Here is a 17,874-nt window from a genome sequence, read left to right on the forward strand (position 1 = left end):
TTATAAATAATATAATATATATGTATATTTATAACATATTATATTTTATAAATAATATATGATATATATTAAAAATGGGTTCATACTATGATATGGGAAAGACATGATATACATAAATTAAATATATATCAGTCGATTAACCGCCGGGTTTTTAGAGTAACCAAAAACCGATCCTTCAGTTTTTCAAAAATACCGAATTGGTTCGATTCGTCTTTTCGATTTTTTATGGGCAATTGAGGCTTTGAGCACCCATAATTTTGTTGACGTCACCTTAGCATAATACTATATAGCATTACCCGTAAGCCGTGGACCGTCAAGGCGTTAAACAAACAGAGGAAAAGGCGAAGAGCGAGTGCTTCCGCGACAGGGAAAGGGAAAATATGGGGGCGGAGGAAGAGCAGAAGGAATCCGGAGCATTGGAATCACGGCCAAGGACCCAGCCGATGACAGAGGCCCAGTTTCTCTCATGGAAGCGCTAGAAGGTATCCTGCTGATTTTCCTTCTTTCACAGCTTCTAGGGTCTTTTCTTCTTCTTCTTCTTGAATAAATTTTCGATAGTTATTGGTTTACTTTTCACTACTTTTCTGCTCTTCAACACCGACTTTGATTTATGCTCCTTTATATATTGATGAGTGCGAAACGCTTTTTTGGTTGATACTTGATAGGAGTGTGTTCAGAACCAAATATTAGGGCTTTTAATCCTTCTGCGTGCATGTTTGTTTTCTTTTCAACCAAGAGGATTACTCTAAAATTTTGTCTTTATTTCTGAAAATCAAGTATAAGCAGTTGTTTCATCATTTACTGATTTAATAGTTAATAATTAACATGAAATTCCACAATACTTGAACTATCAAAAAAAAAAAAAAAATCCACAATACTTTTGTATGGTATTATGTTCATCTTAAAAATGTATATTATTTATTCATTTTTGTTGCCTAAGTGACACCTAGGCATTGACTTGCCTTGCCAGGCCAAAATGCTATCGTCCCCCAGCCACCTTAACTACACTGCTGGGTACTGAAATTTTTTGCGGCTTTCAGATTGCAACATTATCAGCAAGTTACAAGCCAACAAATGGTAGCGTGCTGTCTAAGTGTCTGCACATCTAAATCCCTTAGTTTTAAAGTATCTTGGTTACTCTGGTTTGAAAGAAATATGATATACGATGAGTGCTCATGCTTAAGAGTTCATAATCTAACATTTTATTTCAGTTGTTGGTCGGCTGTATGCTGTGTATTGTTTTTCTTGCTTGAGCCTGTTTCAAATGTTGGGGCTTCTTTCTTATGTACCTTAGTAAGACCTCCTTTGATTGTGATTGCTGGTGAAAAGAAACCTTGACATTTTAATTGATACCATTATCTACTAAATTGAAACTGACTATCTACAACAGAAATTGTTAGTAGACATTTATTAAATTGATAAATGTCTCTCATCAAGAACTAATTGTTACTTGAAAGCTAACAGTTAACTATAAATTTTAGAGCTCTGCCATGTTTAGATAACTAAATTGATAGTATCAGTTCAGAAAATTTCACAACATGAGAATTTTGGTGTCAATTTTTGACAGCGTGGCATTGAACTTCTGCACTCAACATCCAATTGGTTCTATTGTTTCATTTATAGATTATCAAAATAATGCCATTTTGTAGAATGGTCTAGTTATGTGTGTTCATATGGTTCTGCAGGATGCTGATGTGGCATCTAGAAAAGAAGCAGCAGCTAGGAAACGTGCAGAAGATATAGCTGCAGGAACAGTGCAAATGAATGGGCGAGAACTATTCTTGCATGAACCTTGGGTTTTCAATAATGATCGCAATTGAGGTGGGTCATGCCAACAAAATGGGCTTTGCCACAAGTTTACTTTTTAAAGTTTATGGATTCATTCTCGTGCAAGGACTTTATGGTATCTGGCAGATAAAGTGCTGAACTAAGTTCATACCAAAAAAAAAAAAAAATTCATTCCCTCATGGAGATCTCAAATCCTTCCCTTCTATGAAGCCTTTTGCATTTTATTTCTCTGCATGTTTGTCTATATCTACTTAATATCCAAAACCAGGACATAGTACATCTTCTGGAACTCTTTAGTCATAATGACAGACAGTGTGGTAGGTGAAAGTGTTCTCTAAAGACAGTCTTCAGAAGTTATCCATTGGATACCTCAATGACCATTCTTTTCAACTCATATTCCCAAGTGCAAGCAAGTGCTAATTTATGCAAGGACTGATGTCTGAATACCTAAAATAGACTTAGCTGTTGAGTTTATTCTTTATGTTTATTTTTTTATCTTAGCGGTCCTTGTGTATTTGATTATAAGCACAAGTGCACAACCAAGATCTGAAAAGAATAGGAAAATATGCTAATGAGACTCGAAAAGACATAAACAAAGAAATTTATCATACTCATTGTTAATAAATTATTGTGATTTCATACCCATGTCTATCCAGTGCCATGGGACTAAATTATGCTTATGCTTTACTATGTGGATGATACATTTCTTACAAGTGGTTTTTCTCTTCTTTCTCTTCACACAGATGTAAATCTTCTAATTTTCTTGGTCTTGGTGCCATGTTGGAAACCATATTCTGTTGTTACCAGCAACAAAATATACATGATTTTTTTATAAAGCAATAAAATTACATGATTGGTGGTCCGTTGTTCTATTCCTAGTTCCACTACATGTTGGAAGTTTAAACAGTGCTCTAAAATCAAGGTTTAAAAAATCGCAACTTATTGGCCAATACATATATTCCAGCAATATCCTGATACACAGAACGCTACAAATACAGTAGTTTCGTTCCTTTTCGTCTGTATCGGATTGATACGGACCCGTATCAGGTCGTTTCGGGTCTGTATCGACCGATATGATACAGGACTGATATAGATCGATATTTTCAATGTATCGGCCGATACATATTGTAATATTAGATTATCTCTCTCTCTCTCTCTCATAAATAAACCTATTTAATAATTCTTTTTGTTTATTTTTTTTTATCTTAGCGGTCCTTGTGTATTTGATTATAAGCACAAGTGCACAACCAAGATCTGAAAAGAATAGGAAAATATGCTAATGAGACTCGAAAAGACATAAACAAAGAAATTTATCATACTCATTGTTAATAAATTATTGTGATTTCATACCCATGTCTATCCAGTGCCATGGGACTAAATTATGCTTATGCTTTACTATGTGGATGATACATTTCTTACAAGTGGTTTTTCTCTTTCTCTTCACACAGATGTAAATCTTCTAATTTTCTTGGTCTTGGTGCCATGTTGGAAACCATATTCTGTTGTTACCAGCAACAAAATATACATGGTTTTTTTTTTTTATAAAGCAATAAAATTACATGATTGGTGGTCCGTTATTCTATTCCTAATTCCACTACATGTTAGAAGTTTAAACAGTGCTCTAAAATCAAGGTTTAAAAAATCGCAATGTATTGGCCAATACATATATTCCAGCAATATCCTGATACACGGAACGCTACAAATACAGTAGTTTCGTTCCTTTTCGTCTGTATCAGATTGATACGGACCCGTATCAGGTCGTTTCGGGTCTGTATCAACCGATACGATACAAGACTGATATAGACCGATATTTTCAATGTATCGGCCGATACATATTGTAATATTAGATTATCTCCCTCTCTCTCTCATAAATAAGCCTATTTAATAATTCTTTCTCTCTAATAATTCCTACATTTGAGGAAACTTGCCCTAAATAACTCCTAATCCCCTAAATTATTACCTCTCTCTTAATAACTCCTTTTCTCTCTTAATAAATAATTAATTACTACATTTATGACAATATTCAAATTCAAATTTTAATTTGACCCACCATTAAAGCAATAAATTCGAAGTTGACTTGTCATTAAACCAACATATTTAAAACTACAAATAAGAAAGGTAAGGAGAATTGAACCCTGGTACCTTGATTGTAATAAACATAAACAAACCACTACACCATATTCAATTGTTGATTATAATTGTATGTATTATTATTCTTAAGCAAATATTTTTCTTCTTAGTGGATGTTCATTAATTAATGTTAAAATTTATATACTAATAGACATTAATATAAATTATGTTGATTTTCTGAAAATTAATACACATTTTACTCCTTCCATTATCTTGAATGATTACCAATTTGTCCCAATGTCTCACATTTCATATAAACTATTGAGGTATGGGTTTGTATGTTTAAATAACTTGTTTTCTTTACAAGTGTTTAAATAACTTATTTAAGGTCATATAAGATTTATATTTATTGTTATTAATGTATTTTTTTAAGATTTATATAAGTTTCCTAATGTATCCATGCGTATCTTGATTTTTCGTATGTGTCCATACGTATCCCGAAATGTCTCTTAACCAATACATCTTATGCTTCTGATACTTTGAACCTTGTCTAAAATACCTGGCCAGTCCCGAAATGTCTCTTAACCAATTTATGTATCCTCCTTTCATTTGGTTACTAAAAAGTTTTTATACCACTGAGAAGTACAAAGACCATGCATGTCTGGAGTTTTTCCTCCACAATAATTCACACTATTTTGGCAGGTTGTGGATCTAAAGCATGTGCATGTTTGCTCCTACTTCCTAGGCGCCATTCTTATATTGTTGGCACCAAGTTTCAAAGTATTGATACATGCACATAATTTGTAAGCTACAATACTCTTTTTTTATTTTTTTATTTTTTCTAATTGTCGTTTCAAGGTTAAGTAAGATTGGAGGGGTACTAATGATACCTAGAGACCCTCTTTTGAATTCTTTTAAATAGCATTTCAGTGGATTCAAAAACCAATACCTTGAGCCCATCTCCTCTTTTATTGTCCCTTCATCTTCAAGCTCTGGGATTGGATGGAATTTGGGTTTGAGAACAACTATTAGAGATATAGATTTGGACAACACTTTGACTCTCCTGGGTATTCTTGAAAATGTGTTCTTTGACCCCACATAGGAAGACACCCGAATTTGGATCCCCTCCACCTTAGGATCATTCTCTTATGCATCTTCCTTTAAAATCTTAACCAACTGGCCCCATAGGCTTATCTTTCCCTGCTAAAGAGATTTGGTGCAGGCCTATTCCTCTTAGGGTTGGGAGTTTTTGTTGGGAAACTTTCTTGGAAAGAACCAACACTAGTGATCTGCTTCAAAGAAAGAGACCCAAGACCTGTTTATCCCCTCATAGGTGTATTCCTTGCAAAGCTAATGGGGAGACTGGTTTTCACCTATTACTTTTTTGCTATTTTGCTAAAACTATTTGGGAATGGGCATTTTTCCATTTTGGGTGTAGGTGGAACCCCCCTTTGAATGTGCAAAGCCTATTTTCTTCCTCCTTTTTCAAGTGGCATTTGAAGAGGTAGGATTTTGTGAAGATGCCTAAGGGTGCTCTGTGCTGGTCATTGTGGGAAGATAGGAACTCAAGAATCTTCTCATAAAAAGAGAGGAGCATTGAAAATGTGATAGAACTGATCCATGTAAGGGTGGTACAGTGGTTAAAACCTTTGGATTTATTCATAGACTTTATTATGGATGACCTGCTAAGAAAGTGGAGAGGGATTGCTAGCTTTGCCTAGGTCAAAATGGGTCTAAGGTGGTGTTCGGTAACGTTGAACCAACTTCCAAACATCCAAAATCTTGCTTTTTTGGAGGTAGGAGGTCGCTCGGCTACACCTCCGAACTGTTCATTTGAACACCGAAAATACCTCCAAATTGTTCAGCACCCAATCTACCTCTGAGCGCATTCGAACTTTGGAGGTAGCGGATGAAATGCCATTCCATCTATGCCCTTCTCTCTCTCGAAGCACAAAACGCTAACAATCTTTCCTTCTCTCTCTCTCTCTCTCTAAATACAGAACATGGACAATCTTTCCTCCTCCACTGTAGAGAATAGAGGAGTCGATGAACTAGATCACCGACTGTTCTCTGTATCACGGATGGCGACGGGAATGGACTATGACGGTGCGAAGAGGGTTGGTTAGGAGGCCTGGTTGAGGAGGAGAGAAAGGTCTGGCGATGACGGCTTTGGAGATGTCAGAGAAGTCGATGATGATGATCTTCTTGACAACATTACCCCTTTTTTCAAATCTGAATTTCTTTGTGTCACCGACCAACCGGATCCAACTGTTCTTCCTCACTACTGTGATCAGAGGATTTGACAAACTGGATCACCGACTTTTGGAGAAGGAACCAATTTTTGGAGAAGGATAATAAAAAAAATAATAATAATGAACAAAACAGAGAAAGAGAGAACGAAAAAGAAGGGAAACAGAAGGAGAGATGGGAAGATGGGGAGGGGCAAAGTGACACTTCTCTTACTGTTGCTGCTGGCAAAGGAGAGTAGGTGTGCCCAGTGAAAATGAAGCAAAACATTTTTGAGCGAAAAAAAAGTTCTTTCTTAAGTGTGACCCTTTTAAAAATTAATAAAAACTGATTGATCTACCCATCCCTTGCTTTTTTTTCATCTTCACGCCGATGATCGATGATTCCACCCCATTTGAAGTTTTTGTATTTATGATTTTTTTTCTCTTTCTACAAAATTCTAATATTTAAAAAATAAATAAAGATGATTTTTTATTAATTTGTTTTATTATTTTTAATTTTTTATCATTTTCATGCTCAATAGAATATTTAATATTTTTAGTTTATTGGTTAAGATTTTTTTTTGATATTATTTGATTTTTAAATAATAAAGGAAAAAAATTTATTTTACATTATATTTGATATTATTAAATTTTTATTAATATTATTATATTAATTTATTAGTATTATTATATTTTACACTTACTTTGATATTATTGTATGATCTTTTTTATTTTATAATATTAATATTTTTTATTACTCGTTTAAATAGTATTTATTAGTCTTTATTATTATTTATTTAATATTTTATTGTATTAATCATTTTCATTTATTTTTGTTTTAAAACAACCTAAAGGATAAATTTGTAAAATGTACAATTTTTTAGATGTTACAACAATCAGATTATTGAACAACTCCACTATATTCAAATGTGTGCAAAAGCAGAAAAGCAAATTTTCCACTGAATGCTTTCAGAGCCTTTTCGGAGGTTTTCTTGCTTTTCAAACTTCAGACTTCAGATTTTTTTTTTTTGATAATTGAGTAAGATTTTATTAAACCAGCAAATAAGAGTTACATGCAACTCATGGAAAGGCACAAGATGCGACCTTTCCTTTAAACTAGTTACAAAATTATAAGTACAAAAGAAATTACACGGAAGCCCAAAATAAAGTAGCTCGAAGAACCCCTTGTTTTGCAAGTGAATCAGCCATTGAGTTTGCTGATCTTCCTACCCATTGAACTCTGATTGTCATATTCCTTGTTAGCCATTTAACCTTTTTGAGAAGATCTCTAAAACCCCAGATCACAGTGTCTGGATTCTTCAACCAACCCACTATCACTCGGGAATCCCCTTCAATAATCAGATGCTCTATGCCTAGCTGATTTGCAAGCTGGATTCCTTGTACAACAACAAGTAATTCAGTCCTTAAAGAGTCTCCCACACCTGTAGGACCTGAGCACAAAGATATAATGCTATTGTCTTTGTTTCTCAGCACTCCTGTAGGACCTGAAGGTCTTGGATTTCCTCGGCTACTTCCATCAAAGTTCAGCTTAATAAACTCCTCCCCTGGTGGCATCCATTCAACCACATGTCTGTCCTTCATGGTAGAAGTATTAGCCACTGCTAACCAGCATAGGTCATCAAAAGAGTATGCATCAAAGAGCTTTAGAGTTTTCAGCCATTGAACTGCCCTTGTCAAAATACGTTCTTTAACTTTCGAGAAGCTCCATTCTTTTTCACAAAAAATTCTGGTGTTCCTTTTCCAAACTATCCACAACAAAGTTGCTGTTATGCAATTCTACATAATTCTCCCTCTCTTTATGTGCCATGCAAAGATAGACGGACTAAACAAAAAGCTAGTATCAAATGGCAGGTTCCACCTACACTCAAACAACATAAAACTCCAATTCCATAAAGCTGTAGCAAACGAGTAAGAGATCAGTAAGTGGTGACAGTCCTCATTTTGAGATTTACAAAGAACACACCAATTAGGGGATAAGCATCATTTTGGTCTCCTCTTTTGCAGGTTTTCAAAGGTATTAATCTTACCATAATAAACTTCCCAACAGAAAGCAACAATCTTTGGGGGAATGGGACTAGTCCAGAATTCTTTAACTGGGAAGTTCTAGGGTGTAGAAGTGGAGCAAAGGGACTTGAAGAAAGAGGAGTAAGTGAAAAAGCCTTTTGGGTTAGGGGTCCAAATTCTTGTGTCGGGTTTGAGGGGATCTAAACAAATAGATTCAAGTGAAGACAACAGTTCTGAAACACAAGCACTTTCATCATCACGTAACCCTCTACGGAAGCCAAAATCCCAGTTTAGGGCCACAGAAGAAGCTGAAGAGGAAATAAAACTAGAAAACGGCTCTTCCCTATAAAGGGAAGGAGAGTAAAGAGAGGGAAAAAGGGACTTCAGACATCAGATTTACCAAACGCCACCTAAGTCTGTCTTGGATCCCTCCCCCCATTGGTTTTATAAAGCCGAACTTTGATTGTAATTAAAAAGCAATGTTGTTCATTCATTCATCATAATAAAATATCTTTTTAAAAACCAATTAAAATTATAAAATCATTATTTTTGTGTGAGAACTAAGAATTTAAGACCCTAACATAGATTTGTTTGGGCTTGCCTCGAGGGGCATGGCACAAAGGCTGACTTGTATAATCAGGAATGTGATATGTTTTACATCACATTAGCTATTTTAAGTAATACAATTGAGGAAAAAAAGAGAATGTGGGTTTTACATGCTTGAAAATGTTTTATATGTTTGGTGTTATTTTTAATTTTCATTTGAATACGCTTTACATGTTATGTTTATGTATTTTACTTTTAGATAATAGGTTTTTTAAAACATTTATTTTAAAATTTAAGTTTATATTTCTATTAGTATTATGTTTAATATATTTTTTATTTTTTTTGCATCTTTTTATTTTTTGGCATTTTTCAAATTTTATGACATTTTTTTTTGTTTTTTAGCATTTGTTTTTGTATTTTGCACCTTGCTACAAAAAGGCGTGTGCCTCGCCTTGTGCCTTGCACCTTGGGCGCAAATTGGTCCCCGCACCTTGCGCTTTTAAAACACTGGGTATCATCAGATGGTATCCTAGGATTATTGTTGTAAATACTATATCTGCACCTTTGAAAGGGTAAGAGTGTCCAAATTGAAATTCTATTCTTCCAAAAAAGAATGGACTGCAGGGATGGCATGAGTATATTGCAAATCAGGTGCATAGAATTGAAATTCTATGCATGTGGAATTCCATTTTATACGTGCTTAGGCTATGTTTGGTTTGATGGAAAATAAGAGAGAAACAGAAAATGAGGGAATTCTTATTTATCAAAAAAAAAAAAAAGAGGGAATTCTTTTGGAACTTCACAAAATTCCTTGAAAACTTTCCCTCAACCTTCTGTTTCTTTCATATTTTCCATGAAACCAAACGCAGCCTTAGGCTTTGTTAATGAACCATTTAATTTTCGGTATTGACTATATTTTGGCATCTGATATATCTGTTGTCTTTCTTTGTCGTGTCAACCATCTGATGTATATTCTTTTGTATATGTATTCACTATTCAGTCTTTGTTATGGTATATCTTGCTTTTTAGCAGGTGATGGGCAATCTATTGAAGGAGAAAAAAGTCCAGAATAATTGGCAGCTCTCTAAAACTGCTAAACTAATGCATGAGAGACATCTGCACTGAAGTATACTGGAAGGACATGATATGAGTCGAGAGTTTCATGTTCTGGTCAAGTTACGGTTTCCTTGTTCTTCATTTTCTTAATAACTTTGGATGTTGAGCTCTTTGTACATGTCCAAGCATTCTACTTTGTTCATTTTATGTACGTAATTGTGAATCTCATTTCAGTTGATTTCACAGTGGTTCTTATCTATTCCGTTACCCATTAAACATGGTTTACTAGTCCGAGAAAGAAGCAATTGAAACCTGATCTACAAGGACTTGTATACTTTAGTTTACTGCCACTTAGTGTTGCAAGGAAGCTTGATCTACTACTTAAGTTTCAGCTTTTCAGGTAAAATAGATTCTTCCATTGCAGAACCAAACATAAAGGAAAAAGCTGACGGTTCTCTGGGTTGCATATGGGGCTTCCTTGTGATCTAGTCAGAGATGGTAAATGTGATTTTCTTTGAATTCTGTTTAACAGGGAGAGTGCATTTTGATTTGCTTTGATTCATGTCTTGATGTCACCGCAGGTGAGTTTCCTGCCCTGCTGCCGTCGTAATATTGTGGATTATTTCCTTTATTAACAAAAAATGCAATTACAGAATGCCATTGAAGTGTAAATGAATGAATACATGAAAAAACAGGAAAACACTTTTTTTTTTTTTTTTTTTTTTCTGGGTGGGTCGGATTACATATTTATATTTGAATCATTGAATGTGTATCCCAATTTCCACTGTTGAGTGTTGAGATAAAACATTCTGAACGATTGGATTTCGTGCTCCACACTTTGTCGGGACTTGGGAGTGTGAGTCTCTGAAGTCTGATCTTTGTTAAAAGATGTCTCCAAATCGAAATTCAAAGAGCCACGTACAGAAGTCTGATCTTTTGTGTTCTTATTTTTCTGTAATGTCTCGCAAAGTCATCTCTCTGGAGCTGAAGGGGATAGTCTCGTCCTTGCTATCTCAGCAAAAAATGGGAAGCCTTGAGGATGTTACCAAGTGCAAGTGGTTGGTTCTTATGGACCCTGCATATGAGATTCTTTACTCCGTCTGTAACCTGTTTATTCAGAAATCCATCAACCTTTTACGTAAATATATAATCTAAGTACAGAAAAGAATGAAAGGACCTTTCCAAATCTTTCGTTTGCATAGGGAACTCTTCTCTGATGTACTATAGGAATAGGAGGGGATTTCCTGTTAGTTTCTTCTCCATATGACGATCTCAAACTACTGCTTCTAGTTGTAACAGTGGTGAAGCCCCGGGGTTTAGAATTACTACCCAAGACGTCTGGGAGGCTTGATTCCTAAATAAACCCATTAGGGCCAAATACGAGAGAGATCAAAGAATGGAAGATATGCTAAATTACCGCAGCAGGAAAATATAATGAGCCAAAAGTAGTAGTAGTGGTTTTGAATCTACTTACCAGAAACAATACAGTGGCACAGTTCTTCAGGACTTCAAAGTTCATCCTGACATCATCTAGGCTCCTATCAGGTAGTTAAATTAGAAAGAAGATATCATTAGTTGGATTTTCACTTTCCACAGTGTTGCTTCAGAGGTAAAGATCAAATTTGTGATTGTGAACACCTGTGCTTTTGATGCCCAAGCCCAAAGTAGGCAGCCAAGGTTGCCATCTGGTGAAGAGATGAAAGTCAACTTTTCTTAGTTTCCACATTATTAAATGGCTATTATTTATATTAGTGAATAAAGCGCAGAATTTAGGGCTTCTATGCTTGAATCTTTTGCATTTACATTTGGTTACAATCAAAATTCTCATTCCTGGAAGCCCTGCTGCGTTTTACTAGTTCAGATCTGCTGACCACAACACATTCCTGGTGACATTCATCCAGCTGCACATCTGGAATATTGGCAATATAAAGTACAAGAAACGTGGCCAGCAATGTGTTATGATCAACAGATCTGAACTCGTGTTTTATGCACATTGGCTTAAAATTTCATACTAACAGAATAATTTTGAGCTCTTTTTATTCGTTGGCCCAAAATTTTCAGACGGAAGATACTGTAATTTTTCCTATGTTGAAACTTGAAACCAATTGTGTTATATAGTATGGTGGTTATGGTTAGAGGTGTAAATTGGGTTGTGCTGGCTGGCACATGCTGGCTCATAGGTTGAGTTGGGCCATGCTTCCCTCCCTTGGGATACTTCGGGGGGTTGGTTTGGCATGGCCCATGGCCCGAGCCCATGTAGGCACGTGCTATGCTGCAGGCTGGGCTGGTCCGTGGGCTGAGCCTTGGGCCAGGCCAGACCAAGCCATGAAAGGTATATTTAAAAAAAAATAAAAAATAATAAAAAATTTAAATAAATTAACAAAATAGACAAAAAATTAAAATAAATCTTAAAATTTTAGTTTATATGAATTTTGATGTATACAATTTATATATGCAATAATAAAATGTAGTATAATAAAATTGAAATAGTATAATATATATATATATATATATATATATATATATGTGGGCTGGGATGTGTGCTAGGTCGTGCCGACACACGGGCTGCGGGCGGCATAACACACACAATCGTGCTATGTCGTGTCAGCCCATGTACCTGAAACCCCAGGCCTGGTGTGACCATTCCGTGCCTAGCATGGCTCACATTCCATTGTGTCGGTCTGACCAAAAATCATGCTGGGCCATGGGTGGCATGGCCCGATTTATACTTCTAGTTATGGTTTAGTCGAATGAAAGTGTGTTCATTTCAGAGCCATCAATGCATCAAATCGGGGCTGGAACCCGGTGGACCCGTTTTGAACTTATAAGATAACTATGCAGATCCAGTCTTAACCAGATTCAAAACTGATAATTCAGACTAATTGGGTCTGGACTGATTTTAGACCCGATTATGTTTAATTATTATTCACGGGAGATGTTCCCAATGCACGGTGGATGTGCATGTGAGGCGCCCCCGTGTGAGGAGCAGATCCCGTTCCCCTCTAATATAACAATTTGAAACTTCATTTTTGATAAATATAACCTTAATAACAAGACAGTAACTAGAAAAAAAAATCAGTGTTTTAAGACTTGGTCTGGACCGGGCAGTTGGACCGTGAATTGGCAATCAGTGGCCTTTCTGGATCCCGGTTAAATGACGGTTTAGACAGGGAAACTGCCCAGTTTACTGGTAAAATGAGGATCCAGAGAGCATTTCGGTTTTTATTCCGGTCCAAGTCTTAAAGCACTGGCAAAAATTGGTCTGAACCCAATTATAACTGGGACACAAAATTTGGAACCAGAACCGGTATAACCAGCTCAGTTATATTGGATTGACCCGACCCATTGAAAGCTCTAGTTCATTTGATATCACTCACGTTGAAAAGTTGAATGTTCGATTGACAATTCAGAAAGATTTCTTCTTCATTTGTCCAGTATTAATTCCTTTGTTTTCCGACAAATATTTTTCATTTTTTACCTCACCAGCTAGTAGTGAAGCTATGAAGGGGGAGAGAGAGAGAGAGATTAAACTTAACGTGTAATTTACCTTCATGTTACCAGCTCTACGACCAAACTTCTGAGTCAAGATTCCCAGAGAATCGATCATCCCAACAGGCAGAGGAGCAGAACGTCCAATGTCGGCAAAAGCCTCCTTTATACGAGCGCTATCGAATCTCTGAATGTTATGTCCTGCCCACACTCTACCATTCAAGATGCCAAATATCTGATCGGCGACGTCCTCGAACATTGGTGCAGTGGCCACCGTCTGGCGAGTTATTCCGTCGCAACGCCCTGACCTTAGTGCAACCGCAGACAGGTCCCCGGGTCTTATCAGAGTACAGTAGCTCTCAAGCTCAACGAGTTTCCTTGGGCAGACTACAATTGCTCCAAACTCGAGGACCCAGAACCGCTGTCCGGCTCTTCTGGGTACCGTCGTTTCCAAGTCGAAGAACACAATCTCGGTGGCAGCGTCACCATTGGAATGAGGAGTTGCCATTTCTTTCCTACCTGCAGAGAAAAAGCCACTGCTGCTCGTCGCCAAATTCAGGTTAATCTTTTTCTTCTTTCAGCGTAAACTTCAGCTTGTTTATAAAATGGCGCGCGCGTGGGGGACGGAACCAAAATGGGTAGACAGAGATGGAGAGAAGCAATGGTGGATATTCTTCTTGGGTTAGATTGTCTTGTAGTTCAAGTCAAGAGATCAGAGGAAGACATCCTTAGATTCTTGGGAGATGTATTGTGCAAAGTAATGTAAACCAGCAATTTCAGACTTTCCAGTTGATGAAGAATTGAATAATGACATCAAACAATTTTAATTAAGAGAGAAGACTCTCTCTCTCTCTCTCTCTCTCTCTCTCTCTCTTTCCTGAAAGGTTTCAATTGCGCGCTTCCAAAGAAAGAAATCCTTTTAAAAGAATCCAGTTTTCTTGACCCATTTGGTGAAGGTGTTATTGGTGCAACTGTGCAATAGAAGCAAATTTCTGTAGGAGGATTGGTTCCTGGTTCATGCATGAGATATGGCTTTCAGACAATGGAATTACACAGGAAAGGAAAATTAGGAAAAGGTCCATGCGGTATTATCGGTAGATTAATGGTGGATGTCTCGTGGACATGGAGTGTTTTCTACGTTTAGAATCGCAACGTATATTGTGGGCTATGTACAAGTACTTGGTGCCATTGTTCAAACTTCAAGCAAGAGCAGCTCTCTCACTCTGATATTGGCTTATATTATCATCGATTCATGGTAGTAGGTGTTGAGTTCTAAATTTTAGAGCCAGAATCCAACGGCAGCCCGCAGAGGTGATGCGTGCGGGATCGGCATCCTAATTCCTAAAGCCTAAAGGGGTGGCGAATGGCTGGGTTGGGTTGGGTTAGATGCGGTTCGAAGGCCAACCAATCCATCAACGGTCCACCAACCACCTATATCCATTTATTTGTAAACCACGTTTCTATATGTACATAAGTTGCAATTCAACTTAATCCATCCACCTTGCTCCATTTGAATACGTAAAAGTATGTGAACCAATCTTTCTTATTTATAATTAAAAAAATAATAAAAAAACTTTAGATTCTTCTTGTATATAGTGTGATACATATCCTTATCTAATTGGTTCAACCCAAATATATTTGACTTGATTAGAGAAAAGAAAGAGATAAAAGAGAGAGAAGCCTACTCACGAGGAGATAGAATCTGAAGAAGAAAGAGCAGGGAGAAGAGTCAAAAGAAGAGAGAGAAACATAAGATAGAAGAAGAAGAGAGAAACATGGAGGGGAGAGAGAAGAGCCAAATGGATGGGGAGAGAGAGAGAAAGAGAGAAAAGAGGAATAGGAATGAGAGAGAGTGAGAGGAGAGAGAAAATAGGAGAAAAATTAGAAAAAAAGAGGAGATAGAAAGAAAATATAGATTGAGAACACAGCTTTTTTTGGACTCAAAGTATCAGTCATGCATGAATGGGCTGAGATCCGATCTGCTCCTCACACATAGCGCCTCACACTGATCTAACAGGCACATTTCACCATGCATTAGAAACATCTTTCGGAGATGTTCCCAATGCACAGTGGGCCAATTCAATTGTGCTTGGATTGGATGGGTCTGATGGATTGTGTCAAAAAGTATATGGACAAGTATGGAAACACACTATGCAGAATTCTGAATTCCAGCACCTCCCCTACTACTAGCCCTCTCCCGCCTATAAACCACATCCTGCCCGTGAATTTGATATCAATTCCGGTCAGGATGCATTCTCCCCGTATTTTAAGGCTATAAAATTCTGATCTGGGCTGATTGATCATTCTCCCAAAAATATAACCCCCAACTTAAAAAATGGGGTGAATGATAGAGCACGATTCGTCTCTTATAACAGAAGCGAAAGTCAGCTCAGCTGTAACCTAATAGTGATAGGAGTTCCATGTTCCAGATGGAGATCCCTTTGGAGATCTAAGCTACTGTTTTGGATGCTTTTATTTATGTGCATGAGAAGCTTACGTTAGTATGGGTGTAAATAAGTAATTGCAATCAATATTTTTGATCGAAAAAGACAAATGAAGAATTAATTGGGATAACGACTAATGTGTGGAAGCTTAAAATTAAAAACAGTCATGGAGCTTTTCTCCTCCGTGTGGGCAATCCCGTTCATCATGATAGGAAAGTAAGCACAATACCAGTGTGAGACCTTTTTGATAAAAGCAACTTCATTCATTAAGAAAATTCGATTCGAACTTAGAAGGGGACCTGCCAAGGTCATCATACATTAACCAATACATACAAACAGCCTGAATAGGGATGCAAGTCGGGCCAGGTTAGCCTGGATTGAAGTCAACTTGAAGTAAACTTCGGGTTAAGCCCAACCCAATCTTTTCTCCATCCCTTAAAGTCTCATAAAACTATTTAGTCTCATTTTTTTATCAATAACATAAATCTTTATTGAATTCAATTAAGAATAAGCTACAGAAAAGTAGAGGGAGGTCAACTATCTTAACTCCCCCAAAATAAAGAAAAGAAAAAGTACAAAATTAGAAATAAGCCCAAAACAAAGAATCCCTATTCAACCCTTACTTAGCTAGCCCATCAAGAGAAGAATTTATAGTTCTTTTCACCCAATTGGACTTTATCTCATCATCCCTTGCCAATCAGTTGAACTTTTTCCTCTCATTGCTGTATTCCCACATTCCAATCTTATCTTCCTTAAACCAATTTACCACTACCTTTGAATCACCTTCAACAATTAACCTCCTAATACAGTTCTCTTGCCCTTTGATTCCCTTCCAAGGCTGCTAAAATCTTAGCCCTAAGAGAGTCACTCTCACCAATCAGGCTAGAGAAAAGGGCTAAGGCATTCCCTTCCTCATTTATGAAAATTCCCTCAATACTTGATAGCCCTAGAATCCCAATGCTCAAATCTTAACTCAACTTTCACAAATATATCAGTCCTATGTTTTATTAGTACTTGTTTGTTGATGTTTTCAATGGTTCTTTTAGTACAAAATTTGGAAAAATAAGAATTTGACATGACTATAATTTATTATGAGTTATGACTTATGATAAATCTTTTATGACTTATTAAGGTTTTAGTCTTTTCATTTGGGATTAAGTGAAGTGATTATCTTAAAAGAAAGACATGATAGTATCTAGTGAGGGCTATACAACTATCATACATCTAAACAAATCAATGTATATATATATATATATATATATATATATATATATAACATATATTTGTGTATGACATATACTATAGAGTCAAGTTTGGGTTGGGTCGGGTTGCCCAAGAGGTCAACCCTAATCCAACCCATAATAAAGTGGGTTCATGAATTTCAACCCTAACCCAAGTATCAACCTGACCCAATGTCGGGTTGGCAGCCTTAAGCCTGATGATCATAAGGAAACAAAAACTATTGTCTATTTTTACAAGCACCCCATTGAGACCTTGAGAGGTTAAAATATACCCTTGTTTACAATTTTCTTCCACCTTTTTTTTTGTGAAATTCTTCTAAAAGTTATAACACGTAATTTTTAAAATTTCTTAAACTACTCTTATGGTTTAGCTAATTGACTAAGTATACTCATACTGTTTGACTATTGTCTAATGCTACCCTTACTGTTCCTAACAATTGACTAGTTCTACCCTTGCTGTTAGCATTCGTTAATATTCCATCAAAACCCGTAGACACATGGATTTTTTTTAAAACCCAACTTTACCTTGTCACCCTCCCTCTCCCTTCTTATTCTTCAGTAGTGGCAAACCGAGCTGGCTTGGTCCTTAATCAACAACAACGGTAACCCCCGCTTCACTGTCTTCTTCTCTGTGAACTTATTTTAGGCATAACAGGGACTGGGTTTGACTTAATAACCAATCTTGCTTGACTTTGGTTTTCTCAAAGGCAATGTACTACTAGACGGCCAAGCAGTTATAGACGCTCTATTCTTGAAGGCAGGCCAAGAAATTCTAGACGTTCTATTCTTGAAGGTAGACCGTTTCTCTAGGTTGCTCAGAAAAGCAGGTTGGAGTTTGGACGAGATAACAAACACACTAGGTTTTTGTTGCCACTTCTCCAAGTTGCCCAGGAAAGCGGGTTGAAGTTATGGAAGAAATAACAAAACGCATTGGGTTTCAATTGTTGGTTCTTTGAGTTGCTTAGAAATGCAGGTTCTTCCCTCTCC

General features: G+C 36.6%; 2 protein-coding genes across 3 annotated transcripts; one reads left to right on the forward strand and one right to left on the reverse strand.

Annotated features, from left to right (window-relative positions):
* Positions 1 to 306: 306 nt before the first annotated feature.
* On the forward strand, positions 307 to 9,989 carry LOC148876830 (zinc finger CCCH domain protein). Its single transcript, XM_088972815.1, is given in 3 exon segments — positions 307 to 482; positions 1,686 to 1,821; positions 9,690 to 9,989. Coding segments are annotated over 2 exon segments (237 nt in total). The 5' UTR covers positions 307 to 380; the 3' UTR covers position 1,821; positions 9,690 to 9,989.
* Positions 9,990 to 10,320: 331 nt separating this feature from the next.
* Positions 10,321 to 14,237, reverse strand: LOC148876831 (protein NEN4-like). Of its 2 annotated transcripts, none has more exons than XM_088972794.1 (5): positions 13,261 to 14,237; positions 11,352 to 11,398; positions 11,188 to 11,251; positions 10,891 to 11,067; positions 10,321 to 10,820 (listed from the first exon to the last, which is right to left on the reverse strand). In XM_088972794.1, the coding sequence occupies exons 1-5, from the start codon at positions 13,708 to 13,710 to the stop codon at positions 10,722 to 10,724; spliced, it is 837 nt and encodes a 278-aa protein (XP_088828920.1). In that variant the 5' UTR covers positions 13,711 to 14,237; the 3' UTR covers positions 10,321 to 10,721. The 2 variants fall into 2 exon arrangements, with proteins under 2 accessions (XP_088828920.1, XP_088828927.1); XM_088972801.1 differs by having other exon boundaries at positions 10,321 to 10,813; positions 13,261 to 14,210.
* Positions 14,238 to 17,874: the final 3,637 nt, after the last annotated feature.

The sequence above is a fragment of the Nelumbo lutea genome, chromosome 1 (assembly GCF_056320005.1).
Source record: "Nelumbo lutea isolate HS-2025 chromosome 1, American lotus-T2T, whole genome shotgun sequence".
Taxonomy (NCBI): domain Eukaryota; kingdom Viridiplantae; phylum Streptophyta; class Magnoliopsida; order Proteales; family Nelumbonaceae; genus Nelumbo; species Nelumbo lutea.

Excerpts from the sequence above, each read along its gene's own strand:
- LOC148876831 (XM_088972794.1), bottom strand. The coding sequence starts at position 13,710 with ATGGCAACTCCTCATTCCAATGGTGACGCTGCCACCGAGATTGTGTTC. Across the intron at positions 11,399-13,260 it reads GTAGAGCTGGTAACATGAAG|ATGGCAACCTTGGCTGCCTA; the intron begins GTAAATTACACG and ends TCTCTTCACCAG. Across the intron at positions 11,068-11,187 it reads GTGCCACTGTATTGTTTCTG|GAATCAAGCCTCCCAGACGT; the intron begins GTAAGTAGATTC and ends GGGTTTATTTAG.